Here is a 21471-nt window from a genome sequence, read left to right on the forward strand (position 1 = left end):
TTTTCTTTGATACTTTGTACTTTTCTGTTTGGATGACTTTGATGTTTTACATTTTGTTTCTGCTGACTTTATTTTAATACAATTTGTCAAATAAAACCTGCTGCTCCCTCCTGCTTGCTTATTTGGGATCCACAACCATCACCACCTCGCAAAGCATGACAGAATGACCCGACTGACCATCGGATCCCGCAAGAAGAACGGACTGGTCTCATTTCCATCCATCGCGTGAATGTGTGAAAAGGGTCACACTCGTGTCGAGCCATGCCACGTCCACGTCAGGCCGAGACCCCTTTCCAGGTGGCCGTCCAGGGTGACACTCGTGTCTGGCAGTGCACGCCCACATCCAGCCATGCGTCATTGTGTATATTTGAATCAGGATCAGAATCATCTTTATTGCCAAGTATGTAGTACACACAAGGATTTTTTTTCCGGTCGAACACGCTGCGCTAGTATCGTCATCCAAAAATTGCAAAGAGGCACTGTACAGTTCCATTTGGGCTACTGTTCAAAGAGTTAATGGCTTGGACCTTTTCCCATAGGACCGTCCGGGGTGCCACTCCGCGCCTGGCAGAGCACGTTCACGTTGTGCCATGCTTCGTCATGTTTGAATTGCGTCACACGACGAGGCGTGGCACGTCCATGTCAGGCCGAGTCCCGTTCCCATCAGGCCGCCGCCCATTATTTGCTGGAGAGGCAATGGTTGCCGTCTCCACCTTTTTCCCTGGCGAGTTGGGCCTTGGGGCCTGGAGACTGTTGGGACTTCTGGAAGCAGTCCCTTGAGGGGGGGTACTGTCATGATCTGGTTGGCGACCAACGGGTGGCGCTGTTGGCCCCGCCTGCACCTGCACAGGTGTTGGACTGTCACGTTCTGGTTGGCGACCAACAGATGGCGCTGTCGCCCCCGCCTGCACAGGTGTTGGTCGTTCCAATCAGTGGCAGTTCAAAGGACTCCAGGCACGACAATTCCGTGTCGGGTCTTTGTATGTGTTTGCTGCACCCTGTCAGGTTTGTTTCATATTGGCAGATTTTTACTCATGGTTTTACTTTGATACTTTGTTGTTTTCTGTTCAGATGACTTTGATGTTTTACATTTTGTTCCTTCTGACTTTATTTTAATACAATTTGTCAAATACAACCTGCTGCTCCCTCCTGCCTGCTTATTTGGGATCCACAACCATCACCACCTCGCAAACCGTGACACCCACAGCCTTAATCAATGAAGTGTTTTAATACTGTCTTATATTAACTCACTTACTGCCATTCCCAAATTTATTCAAGAATTGAAAATATGACATAGAGCGCCAGCGCCATTCCCGAATTTATTTGGGTTTTGGTTTTTCTTGCTTGCAGATAAAGCGCTGGTCAGACCTCTTAATGGTTTCCCGGCCAACATTTGCCTTATGTCCAGCCGCCCCCATTTCAAGCTCAGATAACTCTAGAGCCACATAATTTAGGAATTAACTCTTTTTCTGATGAAAGAAGAGCGCCTAAGGTTTCTTACACTGCATTGAATGTTTATGTCGTCCTAAAACTCAATATTCCGTGGGTCCTGCAATTTGAGTGAAAATGACAAAGAACCTGGCACTGGACAACCTGGACTCTGGTCCCTGTTGTTAGAGTGTGATTTTTGTATCGTCTTTTGAATCGGCAGTTGGCCGCCGTGGAGAGGGAAAAGCAGCGGTGGGAGAAGGAAAAGAGCCATCTTAAAGCTAGTGTCGAGGAGAACAAGGAAAGGATGCTGAAGCTGGAGAGCTACTGGATCGAGGCACAGACGCTGTGCCACACGGTCAATGAACACCTCAAAGAGGCTCAGGCGCAGTATCAGACGTTGGAGAAGAAATACAACAAAGCCAAGAAACTCATCAAAGACTTTCAGCAAAAGTGAGTGACAACCAATGGCACCTGGACGATCATGTATAAAGTGATAATCACTTTGGACTATTTTTTAATCAAGCAGAATGAAACACATTCATCCCTTTTGGAGAGTGTTTTGTTCATGGGGGTCATGGGTGAAGTGGGGCCTGCTCAAAAAGACCTTTAAATGTAACATGCATCTCACAGCAGCGTTTAAATATAAAGAACGGGTTGCAAAATGGCCGATATATTGACTGTAGATTATGCAGGTGGTTTATGGTGCACTAATATAATTGCTCCGACACTCACATTACACCTACGCATTACATTTTCAAAATGAGGCCATTGCTCACCATCTTGACACACAGGATGAATAACGTCTGATGAATTCCATTTTTCCAGCAATCTTCGCCTGCATCATCGATCAAAGAACGTGACTATCTCCTGCACTCCCATCTGTCAGACTGAGTTGCGTTTTATTTATTTTTTCTTTTAATCCGCAAGAACTTGTCTCATTTGAGCACACAGAGAGAGAGGGCTTTACATTCCCTCGCGGAGCAACTTGTCTGTCTTTGTGCGAGGCCCATCACAACCTCGACTGCAATCAGACTGCCTCCAATTGGCTCCTGCCCCGCAGGCCAATGTGAAGCTGACATTAGCGACAGACAGCTAAAATGTCTGCGTAGTACGTTGACTAACAGTGGAACATTGTGTTCTGTGGAGGGATTCACACAGAGCCCAATTTTAGAATTTTTCTCCAGACGGAGTACTTTCAGTTTAAAAAGTCAACAGTCAAAGTTAGCTTTATTGTCAAATATGCTAATATGCATAACATACAGCACAGATGATATTACTGTCCTCTCGGACCCAGCATGCAAGGCACTTATAATGACTTTAACAAACATAATAAACATGAAACGGCAATTTGCCGGGAGAGGGGAGCCGAGCCGCTGCGTGTTCACGCGCCGCCATCTTGGAAAAAAAAAAAAAATAAAATAACAACACAACGACAACACAAAGACAGAGAGTCATTCATTCTTCATGACTTGCTGTACCCTCTTTGTGATGACATGAAGCAGTTCTAAATGAAAGAGGAGAGGATCAAATCATCCATGTCAGCAGTGGATCAGGGACGTCATGGTGGAATTTGTACGTCTACTACAAGCTAAATGTTGACAGCAAACACGAAGCTGTAGCATCCATTGACGAAAAGACATTATCTCACATCTCCTGTCCCACATAAACCCGCCTCAATTCCAAGCCGCGAAATAAAAAAATGTCTTTGACAAATATTCTTTAAAGGTGCTGATCCAAATGTTCGCCTTAGTCGAGATAATTTAGCTCAATTGGCTAGCTCCCTCCTACTCAACCATTTTCAATCTACTCCTCTCCAGGGAGGTGGACTTGATCCAGAAGGAGGATGCCGAAAGGCGACGACTGGAGGAGGCTGAGAAAGCTCACCTGGCGGAGATCCAAGGATTGCAAGTTAGGGTAAGGCTATATCTCATGTCTTTGTAAGACTCTTGGAGAAATGTAAGTTTCACAGCAGCAAAGCTATGGAATGAAGAGGAAAGGAAAGGAAGAACTGGAAAAACAAAATACAGGAGCTGCTATAAAGGCAGCCACTCTCGCGGCTCCATCTTGCAGTCAAAAGACCAAAAAAATAAAATAAATATGCCAACACAAAGACACCGTCATTCAATCTTAACGACTTTCTGCACCCTCTTTGTTGTATGAAGCAGTTCAAGATGAAAGAGGAGATGCTCAAAACATCCTTTTCACCAGTGAATCGGGGACGTCATGTTGAATTCGGGAATGTCAGTGAATTGAGTTAATTTGGAAGAACTGTCACCACGAACACGGGGAATAGCTTTGAGATGAATCAAAACGAAACATCATCCCAATATTCTGAAGCTTTCGTCGCTGCAAAGAAAAAAATCGGGGACTGTTATTTCATTTCCCTGGGCGGCTGTCATTACGAAACGCTTATTTTAATCCGAGAGCAGCATCCTCGCAGCTGATTAACATTGATCCTCCTTATTTCCTCCTCCCGACAGATTGCAACACTGGAGTCGGAGCTGATGCAGTTGATGAAGCAGAACGACATTCAGGTCAACAACAACAACAGCAACAGCGCAGAGAGGCTGCATGTTCTAACGCAAAGCCCCACCAGAGCTGCGCCTAAGGGTAGAGGTCAGTGAATCCATCCCCTGTACCTTAATACAGTGGTTCACATTAGTCACGATGTACAACATATTGAGAATCACCACTTTTATAGATCAAGTAGCAGATTATGTCCACTGAACAACAAACCTGAAACCTTTAATATCTTGCTTCCTATTAAGCTAAGCGGGTTTTATTTCCGCAGCGTCAACATGAGAACGTGTGACATGTGTGACCAAATGCCGACAGGGTCGCGAAGAGACTGGATGTGTACTGATCTGAATGACGAAGAAGACCATTACGCAACATTAAAACCGAGGCGGCAAAAGGAGACAGCTGGGACGTGCTAGAAATTGGGAACATGTAGGAGGAGAAGAAGAAGAGAGACATGGGCAGATAGGATCGCTTCCAAATTTGAATAGTTTCGTGTCATGTGACAGTCTCTGCATAATCGCAGTCAATTCTGATTGCCTGTTTAATGCCTGTTTAATCGCTTTTTGTTGAATTCATTCGCTGTCATTCTCGAATTTATTCAGGAAATGAAAATATGACGTGGAGCGACATTCCCAAATTTGTTCCGTTTTTGGTTTTTCTTGCGAGGGGGTGCTGATAAAGCGCTGGTAGAACTCTGGCAATGTTTTTTTTCCGTTCCACCAGGTGGCAGCATTTGCCTTTTGTCCATGTTAGCGCTTTGTTACAGATTCAGCTGTTGTTAAAGTGCTATATAAATCAATATGTATGTATTGTATTTTGTACAGCCACCCCCATTTCAAGCTTAGATAACTCCAGACCAATGTTCCCTCTAATTTTTCATGTGTGTGTGTGTGTGTGTGTGTATATATATGTATGTATATATATATATATATATATATATATATACAGTAAAATCTCATTATATCGATATTCTCGGGAGTTAGAAAAAATGTCGATATAACCGTACTGTCGATATATCTGTCCTGCGCCGAACTGCATTAACAAAAGTCGCCAAAAGAGGGCATCCAAGCGCCATATAAGAAACGGAGCTGGCCATGAGCTCGCCAATTTGTGCCTCTTTTTTTTTTGGGTGAGAGATGTTCCCCGAATGTTGCCTCAAAATGGCACATATAATTCTTTAATCGATTGCAAACATGTATGCTTTCCTCTTCAGTGCTTTCCTCTACAGTGTGTTTGAATCATATTCATAAGTGGATGTGTAACAAGAAAGCACATTATCCGAATCTGAAGCCATTGTTTGGATTCACAAGCAATGCAAGACATCTTGGTGTGAAGTCATTTTTATTGGTGTTTTGCATTTGAATAAAAAGTGATGTCGGTTGTCCTTTAATACACAGTATGGAATGTATGGTAATTTTCAAAATCATCACGCATCAGCAGACAAAACAAGAAACATTGTTGCAAAAAAACGATTGCATTCATATACAGTACAGTGGGCATGTACATAACACAACAGGGAAACTGCAACGCTTACATCTTACTGTATTATGTATGCAATTTAAAAAAGTCATCAATCTTCTTCTGCCTCCCATTTTTACCTTTTAACACAAACACTTCAATCTCGTCTGCTACACACGAGCTAGCGTCTGAAAATGGAAATGGCTCTGCTTCACGGGAGCTGGTCACGTAACAAACTCACGTGACCAAGTCGACCAATGGCGAGGCCGATGGCGTGTATCGATATAAACATAGCAAAATGGAGGGAGATGAAAAAGAGCACCGTAGTAACCGGATTATCGTAAAAACCACGAATCGTACTAAACGGAACTAATTATACATAAAAAGACTAGAAATGTGCACGGGAAATGAAAATAGTGTCGTAATAAGCAGTGTTATCAATATAAATGATATCGATATAACGAGACTTTACTATATATAGCGGCTGGATAGCTCAGTTGATAAGGCATCGGTTTGGCATATGGGAGACGAGGGTTCGTATCCCACTTGTGGCAGAGAAAGTGAGCACAATGACATCATCCAGTGTGGGTCCTTGGGCAAGACCCTTCACGCTAATGCCTACCTCATACAATGATGAGAGACAATAAATGGAATGACATGCCGGCTCAGACGTCGCCCGGCCAAACAAGGTCTGCGTCAGGTGCTGGGGAACCAGAGCACCCTGATGAAAAATGGGCTACTGGAACAAAGCGGAGATGGACGAGATGCGATAACATGGCTCTGTTGGAATGCTACTACTCAAGCAACCCTAGTCAGAGGGGTTACATGCGGAGAATGGGGGCTGAATGGTTACTTCGAAACCCACAGTCACGGTTGACCACGAAACAACTAGTAGCTCAGTGTTCCAATATCCACAAACGGCAATTGCTATCACAACTTGAGATTGATGAGGTACAACACAAATTCCGAGGTGAAGGGCCCCAGGCTGCCACATCACAGGAAGAGGTTCAACCAGAGATTGGGAGGCAAGCCCCAATGAATAATGAGATTGGGAAGCCAGCCCCAATAAATGAAATGCTGAGTGAGGCAGCAAATGACCTGAGAGATAAGATCATGGCAAGAATGAAAACTGGGCAACGAAGGCACCGATTACAACGGCTATGTGAAGTACCACCTGAAAGTCTCATGGAAACTGTGAATGCAGCACTGAGAACGATCCCGACCGGAACGATCACGGAAACCAATGAGCTGATATACACCTCAGCATCAGTGATCCTAGACATGCTTGGCTACAAGAGCAACCATGAGAGCCACGAGATTCATTACCCACCATGGAAAAGACGGTTGGAGGCCAAGATCAAGGCGGCTCGGAAAGATGTGAGTCAATTGACGGAGACCCAGAGAGGTGTGAATAAAAGGCCAATACCCAAGAGGTACATGCAGATAACCATACCTGAAGCACTCGAAACTGCCAAACAAAGGCTCCAGGCCTTGGCCAGTCGCCTAAAGAGGTACACGAAAGAGAATGAGGCCAGAAGAATAAACAGGCTGTATTTGCAACACAACCTGCGAAAGTGTACGCTCAGTGGCAGGGTTCTAACAGCAGAGCAGACCCTCCAAGGCTGGAAACTGAAAGATACTGGAAAGGCATATGGGAGAAGGAGGTCGCACATAACAGCAGTGCACAATGGCTGGTGACTCTGAAAGAGGAGCACAGCAACCTCCCTGAACAGAACCCAGTTACCATCACAGCGGCAGATATACAAGGAAGAGTCTCAGGTATGAAAAACTGGACGGCACCAGGCCCGGATATGGTCCACACCTACTGGCTAAAGAAACTCACAGCTCTCCACGAGCGCCTAGCAGCACAAATGAACCAGCTGCTGATGGATGGGACTCACCCAGGATGTCTAACCGAAGGGCGAACAATCCTGATCATGAAGGATTCCTCAAAGGGTGCAGTTCCTTCCAACTATCGGCCAATAACCTGTCTCTCCACAACATGGAAGCTCATGTCAGGCATCATTGCGGCTAAGATAAGTGGACACATGGATCAATACATGAGCAAAGCACAGAAAGGCATTAGTAGAGATACTAGAGGTGCCAAACATCAGCTGCTGGTTGACAGAACAGTCGCTCAAGACTGCAGGTCCCGACATACCAACCTGTGCACAGCCTGGATTGATTACAAGAAAGCATATGACTCGATGCCACACACATGGATCAATGAATGCTTGGAGTTGTATAAGGTCAACAGGACCCTGAGAGCCTTCGTTGCAAACTCGATGAGGATGTGGAAAACCACACTTGAAGCCAATGGCAAGCCACTAACGCAAGTGTCCATCAAATGTGGCATATACCAAGGTGATGCACTCTCCCCACTGCTGTTCTGCATAGGACTGAACCCCCTCAGCCAGATAATCGCCAAGACAGGCTATGGATACTGCCTCCGAAATGGAGCTACGATCAGTCACCTCCTCTACATGGATGACATCAAGCTGTATGCTAAGAGCGAAAGGGACATAGACTCCCTGATCCACACAACCAGGATCTACAGCAGTGATATCGGAATGTCATTCGGGCTGGAGAAATGTAGTCGGATGGTGACTAAGAGGGGCAAGGTAGTCCACACTGAAGGGGTCTCACTCACTGAAGGAACAATAGCAGACATTGAAAACAGCTACAAGTACCTCGGTATACCACAGGCCAATGGCAACCTCGAATTAGCAACAAGGAAAGCGGCTACGACCAAATACCTCCAGCGGGTGAGGCAAGTCCTCAGAAGCCAGCTCAATGGCAAGAACAAGACCCGGGCAATAAACAGCTATGCCCTGCCAGTGATCAGATACCCTGCAGGAATAATAAGGTGGCCAAAGGAAGAGATTCAGACCACGGATGTTAAGACCCGAAAACTCCTCACCATGCACGGAGGGTTCCATCCCAAGTCCAGCACCCTGAGACTGTACACAAGCCGTAAGGAAGGAGGCCGGGGACTAGTGAGTGTGAGAGCCACTGTCCAGGATGAAACATCCAAGCTCCATGAATACATCAAAGAGAAGGCTCCAACGGATGATGTACTCAGAGAATGTCTCAGTCAATGGGGAACAGAGGATGAGGTGCTGGAAGAGGGACAATCATGGGAGGAAAAGCCCCTACACGGGATGTACCACCGAACCATAGCAGAAGTGGCTGATCTCAAGAAGTCCTATCAGTGGCTAGAGAGGGCTGGCCTAAAGGACAGCACAGAGGCACTCATCCTGGCTGCCCAAGAGCAGGCCCTGAACACCAGAGCCATAGAGGCAGGGATATACCACACCAGACAAGACCCAAGGTGTAGGTTGTGCAAAGAGGCACCTGAGACAATCCAACACGTAACTGCAGGGTGTAAGATGCTGGCAGGGAAAGCCTACATGGAGCGCCATAACCAGGTGGCTGGCATAGTCTACCGAAACATCTGTGCGGATTATGGACTGGAAACCCCAAGGTCAAAATGGGAAACACCTCCCAAGGTGGTGGAGAATGACCGAGCAAAAATCCTGTGGGACTTCCAGATACAGACTGACAAGATGGTAATGGCCAACCAACCAGATATCGTGGTCATAGATAAAGGGGAAAGGAAAGCCGTTGTCGTGGATGTAGCGGTCCCGAGTGATGAGAACATCAGAAAGAAGGAACATGAGAAAATCGAGAAATACCAAGGGCTCAGAGAGGAGCTGGAGAGAGCCTGGAAGGTAAAGGTGACAGTCGTGCCTGTGGTGGTCGGAGCACTTGGGGCAGTGACCCCCAAACTCGACGAGTGGTTGCAACAGATCCCGGGAACAACATCGGATATCTCGGTCCAGAAAAGCGCAGTGCTGGGAACAGCACGGATACTGCGCAGAACCCTCAAGCTTCCTGGCCTCTGGTAGAGGACCCGAGCTGAAATGGGGACAGACACCACCCATGGTGGGTGAGACGAGGATTTTATATATATATATATATATATATATGATAAAAATAAAATCCGCATCTCACCCACCATGGGTGGTGTCCGTCTCCCATTTTTTTTAGCTCGGGTCCAGAGGCCAGGTGTGTCTGGTGTGGTATATCCCTGCCTCTATGGCTCTGGTGTTCAGGGCCTGCTCTTGGGCAGCCAGGATGAGTGCCTCTGTGCTGTCCTTTAGGCCAGCCCTCTCTAGCCACTGATAGGACTTATTGAGATCAGCCACTTCTGCTATGGTTCGGTGGTACATCCCGTGTAGGGGCTTTTCCTCCCATGATTGTCCCTCTTCCATCACCTCATCCTCTGTTCCCCATTGTCTGAGACATTCTCTGAGTACATCATCTGTTGGAGCCTTCTCTTTGATGTATTCACGGAGCTTGGATGTTTCATCTTGGACAGTGGCTCTCACACTCACTAGTCCCCGGCCTCCTTCTTTATGGCTTGTGTACAGTCTCAGGGTGCTGGACTTTGGATGGAACCCTCTGTGCATGGTGAGGAGTTTTCGGGTCTTAACATCCGTGGTCTGAATCTCTTCCTTTGGCCACCTTATTATTCCTGCAGGGTATCTGATCACTGGCAGGGCATAGCTGTTTATTGGCCGGGTCTTGTTCTTGCCATTGAACTGGCTTTTGAGGACTTGCCTCACCCGCTGGAGGTATTTGGTCATCGCCCCTTTCCTTGTTGCTAGTTCGAGGTTGCCATTGGCCTGTGGTATACCGAGGTACTTGTAGCTGTTTTCAATGTCTGCTATTGTTCCTTCAGGACTACCTTGCCCCTCTTAGTCACCATCCGACTACATTTCTCCAGCCCGAATGACATTCCGATGTCACTGCTGTAGATCCTGGTTGTGTGGATCAGGGAGTCTATGTCCCTTTCGCTCTTAGCATACAGCTTTATGTCATCCATGTAGAGGAGGTGACTGATCGTAGCTCCATTTCTGAGGCGGTATCCATAGCCTGTCTTGGCGATTATCTGGCTGAGGGGGTTCAGTCCGATGCAGAACAGCGGTGGATTCACCTTGTTTGTTGTTGTACCTCATCAATCTCAAGTTGTGATAGCAATTTCCGTTTGTGGATATTGGAACACTGAGCTACTAGTTGTTTCGTGGTCAACCGTGACTGTGGGTTTCGAAGTAATTCAGCCCCCATTCTCCGCATGTAACCCCTCTGACTATGGTTGCTTGAGTAGTAGCATTCCAACAGAGCCATGTTATCGAATCTCGTCCATCTCTGCTTTGTTCCAGTAGCCCATTTTTCATATACAGTAAAGTCTCGTTATATCGATATTCAAGGGAGTCCGAAAAAATATCGATATAACCGGGACTATCGATATATCCGATCCTGCGCCGAACTGCATTAAACAAAAGCCGCCAAAAGAGGGCAGCCAAGCGCCATATAAGAAACGGAGCTGGCCATTAGCTCCCTTTTTTTTTGGGGTGAGAGATGTACCCCCAATGTTGCCTCAAAATGGCACATATAATTCTTTAATGATTGTAAACATGTATGCTTTAATCTTCAGAACTACAGTGTATTTGAAACATATTCATAACTGGATGTGTAACAAGAAAGCATATTATCCGAATCTGATGCCATTGTTTGGATTCACAAGCAATGCAAGACGTCTTGGCGTGAAGTCATTTTTATTTGCATTTGAATAAAAAGTGACATCGGCTGTCCTTTAATACACAGTATGGAATGTTAATAATTTTCAAAATCATCGCGCTTCAGCAGACAAAACAAGAAACATTGTTGCAAAAAACGATTGCATTCATATACAGTACAGTGGGCATGTACATAACACAACAGGGAAACTGCAACGCTTACATCTTACTGTATTATGTATACAATTTAAAAAAGTCATCAATCTTCTTCTGCTTCCCATTTTTACCTTTTAACACAAACACTTCAATCTCGTCTGCTACACACGAGCTAGCGTCTGAAAATGAAAATGGCTCTGCTACACGGGTGCTGGGCACGTAACCAAGTCACCTGACCAAGTCGACCAATGGCGCGACACGTAACCAAGACACGTGACCAAGTTGACCAATGGCGCGACCGATGGCGTGTCACGTGACAAAGTCACACGGCCAAGTCGACCAATAGCGCGACCAATGGCGGCTCATGTGACCAAGTCGACCAATGGCGCGACCGATGGCGGCTCACGTAACAAGACACGTGACCAAGTTGACCAATGGCGCGACGGATATATCGATATAAACAACAAAAATGGCCGGCGGGGGATGAAAAGGAGCACCGTAATAACCAGATTATCGTGATAACCGGGTATCGTACTAAACGGTACTAATTATACATAAAAAGACTAGAAATGTGCAAGGGAAATGAAAATAGTATCGTAATAAGCGGTACTATCGATATAACCGATATCGATATAACGAGACTTTACTGTATATGAATATATGTGTGTATATATATATATATATATATATATATATATATATATATATATATATATATATATATATATATATAGAGAGAGAGAGAGAGAGAGAGAGAGAGAGAGAGAGAGAGAGAGAGAGAGAGAGAGAGAGAGAGAGAGAGATAAAGTCTCGTTACTATCGATATAACTGATATCAATAATACTGTATATCAATATATATACTATATATATATATCATCTCATTTTCCGTACCGCTTATTCCTCATTAGGGTCGCGGGGGTTGCTGGATCTCAGCTGTCTTCGGGCACGAGGCGGGGGACACTCTGAATTGGTTGCCAGCCAATCGCAGGGCACACAAAGACATACAACAGTCACTCTCACACTCACACCTAGGGACAATTTGGAGTGGTCAATCTGCCTGCCATGCATGTTTTTGGAGTGTAGGAGGAAACCGGAGGACCCGAACCGGCGACCTCTGCACTGTGAAGCCAGTGTGCTAACCACTATATATATATATATATATATATATATATATATATATATATATATATATATATATATATATATATATATATACAGTAAAGTCTCGTTATATCGATATTCAAGGGAGTCCGAAAAAATATCGATATAACCGGGACTATCGATATATCCGACCCTGTTTGCATGTAATTTTAATTAGGCCTGGACAGTAGGAATATATATATAGGGCCTAAACTACCAGTAAGACTTTAGTTTGCTGACGAAGTTTCTTGGATAAGAAGCGAAACGTCCAACACCTTCAAAGAAGTACAGATGACGGTTGAAGAAACCTTTTCATCGATGGACCACTCCTGTACGACTGAGAGCTTACACAGATGATCAAAGATAGTCAGGACGAATTATGCTGCCTTTCTAAACAGTAATTGTCATGATCTGGTTGGCGACCAACGGGGGGCGCTGTCGGCCCTGCCTGCACCTGCACAGGTGCTGGTTGTTTTAATCACTGACACTTAAAAGGACACCCGGCACGACCACCCGTGTCAGTTCATTGTTTGCTGCATGTTTGTTGCATGCTTTGTCTGCAATTGCATGCATTGTATGCTGTGCATGTGTTTGTTTAACCTTGCCGGACTTTTACACTTGGTTTTCTTTTGATACTTGGTATTTTTTCTGTTCAGTTGATTTTGATGTTTTACATTTTGTTCCTGCTGACCTTTAATTTAATACAATTTGTCAAACAACCTCCTGCTCCCTCCTGCCTGCTTTTTGGGATCCGCACCCGCCATCACCACCTCGCAAAACGTGACAGTAATAAATGACAGATGAAATAAAAATTGCAGAAATGCCAAATTCCAGACCTTAACAAATGTCAGTCTTGCAATTTAACAAAACGAATAATTCCTTAATTTACTAACATAGATTTTTCACATATATTCACATTCCTATCAACTTTTACGTTTGACTCTTTATACTTCCAATACTATTTCCCCAAACACAGCCAGATACTTTTTGTGCAAGATCCTCGCAATCCATATGGTACCATTGATTATTATTATTATTTTTTTTTTGCTGCCGATTTTATGCAGAACTGAGAAAGGGCTCCCCCTACTTGCCCAGCAAAGTGAAAAGCTCCATAGCAGACAGCGTCAGCTCCACAGGAGAGGTTTGTCCTTTTAACACACACACACACACACACACACACACACACACACACACACACACACACACACACACACACACACACACACACACACACACACACACGCACGCACACACACACACACACACACAACAGTATTACTTCTCCTGACTCATTATCTCTCGTCAAGAAAGCAACTATTATCACCAAGCGAAATATGCTATCAAAGTCCATGCATTTTTTGTTTGAATTAGAGTACCCCTAAGTTTTTGAACTCCTGTCAATTCCATTTAGTTAATGGATTAAATTACTTACTGTTGCTCAGCAGCTCTAAATGAGTAAACGGCGCTGTCGCTGAATGCGATGGATGGCATCTTGTCATTTTAAACACAGCTTTAGTGAAGTAGTTCACGTTGGGTAAACAACTTCCAATTGACGGGGGGATCAAAACAATGCTGCTCTGACACGATTTTCGTCTATGATGTTTTTTGGTGGCTTTCTATGCAGCGACAAATATGATTCTGCATCTCACCTCTTATTATTCACCCCAAAGGTCTCAGAGGGGTGCAGCAGTCCAGGTCACAGTCGCTCCGGCTCCAGTCATAGTGCAACCTCATATGATCCGATTGCCAAGGGTCCGGCCAGTGCAGAGGGATCCCCCGGACAAATCAACGAAGGTTTGAATGCCTATAACAGATGACACCCCATAACACCACATGACACCACAAAACCAGGATAGATGGAGGACATTGATTCGCTGTGGCGACCCCTGAGGGGAAAAGCTGAAAGGAAAAGAAGAAGAACAGATGACACCCCATAGATTAGATCAATAAAATTATCCAGTCCTTACAACTAACATTGTCAAGTCACGATTAACTCATTCACTGCCAGACGATGTGCAAAAATTTGTCCACTCGAGTGGCAGGGTTTTTTTCATTTTCACTCAAATTGCAGGAATCACAGAATATTGAATTTTGGGATAAACATTCAATTCTGCGCAAGAAATCTCAGACCCTCTTCTTTCATCAGAAAAAAAGAGATAATTCCTAAATTATATCTGCCTGTAGTTATCTGAGCTTGACATGGGGATGGCTGTACAACATACAATACATATTGTTTTATCTAGCGCTAAAGCTGTAACAAAGCAATAACATGGACAAAAGCTGAATGATGCCCCCTCGTGGAAGGGAAAAACATTGCACTTTATCGGCACCCCCCCCAGCAAGAAAAACCAAAACCCCCAAAAAATTGGGAATGGCGTTCCAAGTCACACTTTTCAATTCCCGAATAAATTTGGGAATGGCAGCGAATGAGTTAAGTAGAGCATCAATATGATACCAAGACACAATTTTTTATTTAGTTTTTTTTGTTCTTTTGACTTCGACTGTCATGATCTGGTTGGCCACCAACGGGGGGCGCTGTCGGCCCCACCTACACCTGCACAGGTGCTGGTCGTCTCGATCAGATTGGCGACCAGCGGGTAGCGACGTCAGCCCTGCCTGCAGCCTCGCAGGTGTTGGTCGTTATAATCACTGTCACTTAAAATGACACCCGGCACGACCATCCGGTGCCGGTTCATTGTTTGTTTGCTGCTTGTTTGCTGCATGCATTGTGTACGTGTTTGTTTAACCTTGGCGGACTTTTACTTTTGGTCTTCTTTTGCTACTTTGTATTTTTTCCATTCAGATGATTTTGATGTTTCACATTTTGTTCCTGCTGACTTTATTTTAATACAATTTGTAAAACAACCTCCTGCTCCCTCCTGCCTGCTTTTTGGGATCCGCACCCGCCATCACCACCTCGCAAACCGTGACAGAATGAACCGGCCAACCATCGGATCCCGCAGGTACATCGGACCCGTCTCATTTCCACCCTGTGCCTGGCAATGCTACGTCCACGTTAGCGCAAGCCTCGTCGCGTTTGAATTTCGTCACTCGACGAGCCGTAACGTCCACGTAAACGTCCGGCCGAGACCTCCTTCCAGGTGGCCGTCCAGGGTGACACTGGGTGACTGGCATTGAACGCCCACGTCCAGCCACGCTGTCGTCGTGCATGACGAATTGAGTCTCATCCACGACGAGCCGTGCAACGTCCGCGTCAACGTCAGTCCGAGACCCCACTCACCGCTGGATCCCGGAGCGGCTCTGGACCCGTCTCGTTCCCCCGGAGCCGGGCAGTTCACGCCCACGTCGGCGTCCGGCCGAGACCTGGTCCCATACGGCCGTACGGGGTGCCATTCTGCGGCTGGCAGTCTACGTCCACGCAGAGCCATGCGCCGTCGCGTGAACGTGCGAGAGGGATCGCGCTCACGCCCACGACGATCCGTGCCGCGTCTTCGTCCACCCCAGGCCGAGTCCCATTCCCATCAGGCCGCCGCCCGTCATATGCTGGAGAGGCAGCGGTTGCCCTCTCCACCGACCGTTCCCTGGCGAGTGGACCTTTTGGGAGACTGTTGGGACTTCTGGAAGCAGCCCCTTGAAGGGGGGGTACTGTCATGATCTGGTTGGCGACCAACGGGGGGCGCTGTCGGCCCCGCCTACACCTGCACAGGTGCTGGTCGTCAGAATCAGAATCAGAATCAGAATCATCTTTATTGCCAAGTATGTAGAACACACAAGGAATTTGTTTCCGGTAGAACACGCTGCACTAGTATCGTTGTCAAAAAAAACAAAACTGCTAAGTGGCACTATACAGTTCCATTTTCGTCTCGATCAGATTGGCGACCAGCGGGTAGCGACCTCAGCCCTGCCTGCAGCCTCGCAGGTGTTGGTCGTTATAATCACTGTCACTTAAAATGACACCTGGCACGACCATCCGGTGCCGGTTCATTGTTTGTTTGCTGCTTGTTTGCTGCATGCATCGTGTACGTGTTTGTTTAACCTTGGCGGACTTGTACTTTTGGTCTTCTTTTGCTACTTTGTATTTTTTTCCATTCAGATGATTTTGATGTTTCACATTTTGTTCCTGCTGACTTTATTTTAATACAATTTGTCAAACAACCTCCTGCTCCCTCCTGCCTGCTTTTTGGGATCCGCACCCGCCATCACCACCTCGCAAACCGTGACATCGAGACGGCGCCTCGAGAGTGGCTGCCTTTACAGCAGCTCCTGTATTTTGCAACAATGTTTCTTGTTTTGTCGGCTGAAGCGTGATGATTTTGAAAATTACCATACATTCCGTACTGTGTATTAAAGGACAACCCATGTCACTTTTTATTCAAATGCAAAACACAAATAAAAATGAGTTCACGCCAAGACGTCTTGCATTGCTTGTGAATCCAAACAATGGCTTCAGATTCGGAGAATATGCTTTCTTGTTACACATCCAGTTATGAATATGATTCAAATACACTGTAGTTCTGAAGATGAAAGCATACATGTTTGCAATCGAGAATTATATGTGCAATTTTGAGGCAACATTGGGGGAACATCTCTCACCCCAAAAAAAAGGCACAAAATGACGAGCTCATGGCCAGCTCCGTTTCTTATATGGCGCTTGGATGCCCTCTTTTGGCGGCTTTTGTCAATACAGTTTGGCGCAGGACGGATATATCGACAGTACGGTTATATCGACATTTTTTAACTCCCGAGAATATCGATATAACGAGATTTTACTGTATCTGTGTTTATGGCAGGTTCTCCTGCAACATTGAGCCCCTCTCGACAAGTGCAGGACCAGAGACGAGCCCCAGATTCTAGGTAGGATACAGACGAGAGTGACATCGTTTTGCTTGAGGAAAACAAATTCGACAATGTTAGTCAAAAAACAAATGAGGTGCAGTGTTTTTATCAAGTTGTGGTCCAAACTTAGTCAAGCAACATGTTTCTTCACTCTCTTTCAGTTGCACGGAGCAATTGGTGGCGGACAGCCCTCGGAAAGTCAAGGCAAAATTTCACAAGGTTTGCAGACACGGACATATATTGGAAATAGGACATTTTGTAAAGATATTATGCAGCAATTATGAAGTATAGCTCTCTGGATGCATATGTATTACATGTTCAACACAGAGTATATTACGTTTCGACCAAAATAATGGCTTTGTTTTTTGTATGTGTGTGTGTTGAGCAGACCCGTATTACATTACCACACTTCTTCTCCTATTCATATTATCTGGTATGGTATCGCTGTAATATATGGCATATTTGATCATTCCAAAAGTGATTATAACGGAATATACAACAGATGAAAATTAACAGGTACAGTAAAGTCTCGTTATATTGATATCGTTTATATTGATAATAGTGCTTATTATGACACTATTTTCATTTCCCGTGCACATTTCTACTCTTTTAATGTATAAATAGTTTCGTTTAGTACGATTCGTGGTTTTTACGATAATCCGGTTACTACGGTGCTCTTTTTCATCTCCCTCCGGCCATTTTGCTATGTTTATATCGATACAAAAAATATTTAAGATGAATCGATATTTGCTTAGGGGTTTCTAAGCTCATGGCCAGCTCCGTTTCTTATATGGCGCTCTTTTGGCGGCTTTTGTTAATGCAGTTCGGCGCAGGCCGGATATATCGACAGTACGGTTATATCGACAATTTTTCTAACTCCCAAGAATATCGATATAACGAGACTTTACTGTAATTTGGCTAATTGCTGATGTTATTTGAATTTCACTAATTTAACTCTGCTTCCCTTCAATCTCAGTTAAAAATGTTCAATGCGCAATTCTACTGCCTTGCAGGCTAACCAACCAATCAATAAGGGGCATAATCAGCAGGAAAGTCCAGCATAGGACTCCTCATCCAGCCTCCACGTGTTTCAAAAGAGCCAAGAGTCTTGATTATATTTGCAAGTCAAACATGCTAATCAATTACACTCCAAGGAGAGGCCAATCGAATAGAGGACCCACCATCCAATTAAGTTCAACACAATTGAATCCCATTGTGACTTGTTCTTCTTTTCTCTGGTTTGTCAGGGACCCACTTTAAGCGAGGACCTGAGCGCCAGCAGCAGCAGCAGCTCGGTGGAGGTCAGCGGGCCTGCTGGCGAAGCTAAAACATCAGGACACGCTGATAATTTAGCGCTTTCGTCTGATGAGGTACATTTGCTTTGAAATTGCTGCAAATCAGCCTGTTTTCAATGACATGTCCTAAATTCACGAAAGATAAAATCATCTGGAACTAAATTGAAAGTCCTGCCATCGTCTGTTTGCATCGTTTACACACACTCTTGTTTTTTTGTTTTGTTTCCTGTGCTGCCAAATGCAGAGTCTGGATATAGTAGATGATGAGGTGAGACTGACAACTAGAACTGTTTACCTTGTGTACTTTTAAATTTAATCTTCAAATTTTGATCAAATGCAGAGAAAAATCCCCTGAAATGATTTGTAATTATGTGACTGAGCGTCGATTGGACTTTTTGGTCACCAGATCCTAGAAGAAGGCGGGATTAAGAAGGAGCATCAGTGGCAGAATCGCACTATATCAGAGTGGAGCTCTCAACAAGTGGCCGGTTGGCTCATGGGTCTCAGTTTAAACCAATATATTCCAGAATTCACTGCCAAAAACATGAATGGAGAAAAACTGCTACAACTGAATAGCGCTGAGCTCAAGGTAAACATCAGTGTCAAATGTCCAGATCTATCCATCTCAGCTGTTCATTCATATTCTCCTGATTTCAGTCCCTTGGAGTAACTTCTTCCCAGGATCGATCCTTGATCAAGAAAAAGATTAAAGACCTTAAAGGTCTGATGGAGAAGGCCAAGAGGAATCATGAAAAAGCGGAGAAACAACATGAGAAACTCAGACAGAGAGAGATGGAGCAACAGCAGAAAGAAGCATAATATAAAGTGTGCACCCTAAGTGACCTGATTTTAACTTTGGGTTCCTGCAAAGATTAACTACAAAGGCTCTAAGATTGAACCTTGCAGGATGCCGTTCGTACAGGGTGTGTTTTGAGCTCCAAGTCAACCGTTTTGGGGAAGGTTTTCCATCACCTAGGAAGTTAAACCAAAACAAAGGTTACAGGATTCTGCTCTTTCATTTTGGCTCATTTTACATTGATCCTGTGTTGTTCTGCATTTGAGAAATTATTTTCTATTTATTTTGATGTTTGTGGCGGTTAATTGGGTTTATTTATTCATCTCCAGGGTAAATCAGTGACATGTACAATTTATCCTACATTCTTCTCCAGAGCTAACTGTGCTACCCATTTTTCAGTATGGAAACATGTCTCAGCATTTATTCAATTGCTATCTAGCCTAAGGTCTGGGTACGAGTCGGCTCTTTATCCTCACTGGTAAGACAATTTAGAACATTTGTAGAATCCATAATGCAATCTCGTACAGTGACTGTGTCTAACAGGGCTGGTGGGGCAACGACGTCATCACAGTCAGATTTACAAACATAGAGAGTAGCTTATTCACCATTTGATTGGCAACAGTTAACGTCTCATCTCATCTCATTTTCCGTACCGCTTATTCCTCATTAGCGCTTATTCCAGCGGGGGTTGCTGGAGCCTATCTCAGCTGTCTTCGGGCACGAGGCGGGGGACACCCCGAATTGGTTGCCAGCCAATAACAGGGCACACAAAGACATACAACAGTCACTCTCACACTCACACCTAGGGACAATTTGGAGTGGTCAATCTGCCTGCCATGCATGTTTTTGGAGTGTGGGAGGAAACCGGAGGACCCGGAGAAAACCCACGCGGAGTAAGGGGCTCCCCTGGCAAAAGGGGGAAAGAAGGTGCACCCGAAGCTCCAGGCAGAAATTCACCAGGGACGCAGAGTGGCTGACCGAGTATTAACTCTGCCGGAGCGGCGTTAAGGTCTTCTTTTGGGGCCGAACGTAACCTGAGCAGGACCCACGGAAGCCGGTCGACCCAGTTGCCGTCCGATAGTGCGGCCCGTAGCGCTGCTTTAAGTGAGCGGTGGAAACGTTCACACATCCCGTTAGCCTGCGGGTGGTAGGCCATAGTGCGGTGTACCTGCACACCCAAGGACTGCGCCATGGCTGACCAGACCTCGGACACAAACTGGGAGCCTTTGTCCGAAGTGATATCGGATGGCGTGCCGAAACGTGCGACCCATGACGACAGAAATGCGCGGGCGATATCTGCCGAGGTCGTGGAGGACAGGGGGACTGCTTCCGGCCACCTAGTGGTCCGATCGACCATAGTGAGGAGATGTGTGCAACCCTGCGAAGGAGGGAGGGGCCTGACTAGGTCCACATGGACGTGGTCAAATCTGCTGGCCGGAATCGGAAAAGTTTCCAGGTTTGCCCGGGTGGTCCTGTGGACTTTGGCGCGCTGACATGCCACGCATGCAGCTGCCCACTTCCTAACGTCCTTTCGTAACTCGGCCAGACAAACTTGGCCCCAAGTAGTTTGACTGACGCCCGGACGCCAGGGTGTGAGAGGGAATGGATTGAATCAAAAATTCGCAGACGCCAATACTGCGGAACCACGGGATGAGTGCGACCCGTAGACACATCTCAGAGGAGACCGGGACCCCCTTCACACACTGCTACCTCCTCAAGTTTCAGGGCTTTTCCTACTGCCTTGAGTTCGTGGATGTCCGGATCCTCAGATTGGGCGGTGGCCATCTCTGAAAAATCCACCCCGAGCTGGACTGGACACACGATCGCACGTGACAAGCAATCGGCCACAGGGTTACATTTGCCGGCCACGTGCTAAATGTCTGTCGTGAATTCCGAAATGGCCGCTAAATGCCGTTGCTGTGGGGCCGACCACGGTTCAGTCACCTTCGACATGGCGAATGTGAGTGGTTTGTGATCCACATATGCGGTGAACCGGCGCCCCTCAAGGAGGAAACGAAAATGGCGCGTTGCAAGATAGAGTGCTAACAACTCTCTGTCGAAAACACTATACTTGCGTTTGTTATTTTGCAGCTTCCGACTGAAAAATGCAAGGGGCTGACATTCGTTCTCCACAAGCTGCTCAACCATTGCCCCTACGGCTGTCACGGCACTCGAGGATAGAAGGCAGGACTCGAGTGACGAAGGAAGGTGGGAAGGTTTGGATCCGAAATACACGGCGAGACAGATATCCAGGAAAAAAGTCTTTACTGAGACACGCATGCAAAATAATAAAC

At 45.7% G+C, this 21471-nt stretch overlaps 1 protein-coding gene across 8 annotated transcripts in view; it reads left to right on the forward strand.

Annotated features, from left to right (window-relative positions):
- Positions 1 to 20063, forward strand: part of ppp1r9a (protein phosphatase 1, regulatory subunit 9A) — a 67563-nt gene extending 47500 nt beyond the window's left edge. For 3 of the 8 annotated variants that reach the window (XM_089022952.1, XM_089022953.1, XM_089022954.1), the window contains exons 9-20: positions 1652 to 1881; positions 3249 to 3345; positions 3912 to 4047; positions 13354 to 13430; positions 13960 to 14083; positions 17041 to 17104; positions 17248 to 17305; positions 17475 to 17519; positions 18334 to 18456; positions 18626 to 18649; positions 18788 to 18970; positions 19039 to 20063. In XM_089022952.1, coding sequence (XP_088879078.1) covers positions 1652 to 1881; positions 3249 to 3345; positions 3912 to 4047; positions 13354 to 13430; positions 13960 to 14083; positions 17041 to 17104; positions 17248 to 17305; positions 17475 to 17519; positions 18334 to 18456; positions 18626 to 18649; positions 18788 to 18970; positions 19039 to 19200 — 1323 coding nt within the window. In that variant the 3' untranslated portion in view covers positions 19201 to 20063. The remainder of the gene's footprint in view (positions 1 to 1651; positions 1882 to 3248; positions 3346 to 3911; positions 4048 to 13353; positions 13431 to 13959; positions 14084 to 17040; positions 17105 to 17247; positions 17306 to 17474; positions 17520 to 18333; positions 18457 to 18625; positions 18650 to 18787; positions 18971 to 19038) is intronic. The other 5 variants (XM_089022955.1, XM_089022959.1, XM_089022956.1 and 2 more) reach the window with 3 other exon arrangements.
- The last annotated feature ends 1408 nt before the right edge of the window (positions 20064 to 21471 follow it).

The sequence above is a fragment of the Hippocampus bargibanti genome, linkage group LG20 (assembly GCF_051943395.1).
Source record: "Hippocampus bargibanti isolate YZ-2025 linkage group LG20, ASM5194339v1, whole genome shotgun sequence".
NCBI classification, from domain to species: domain Eukaryota; kingdom Metazoa; phylum Chordata; class Actinopteri; order Syngnathiformes; family Syngnathidae; genus Hippocampus; species Hippocampus bargibanti.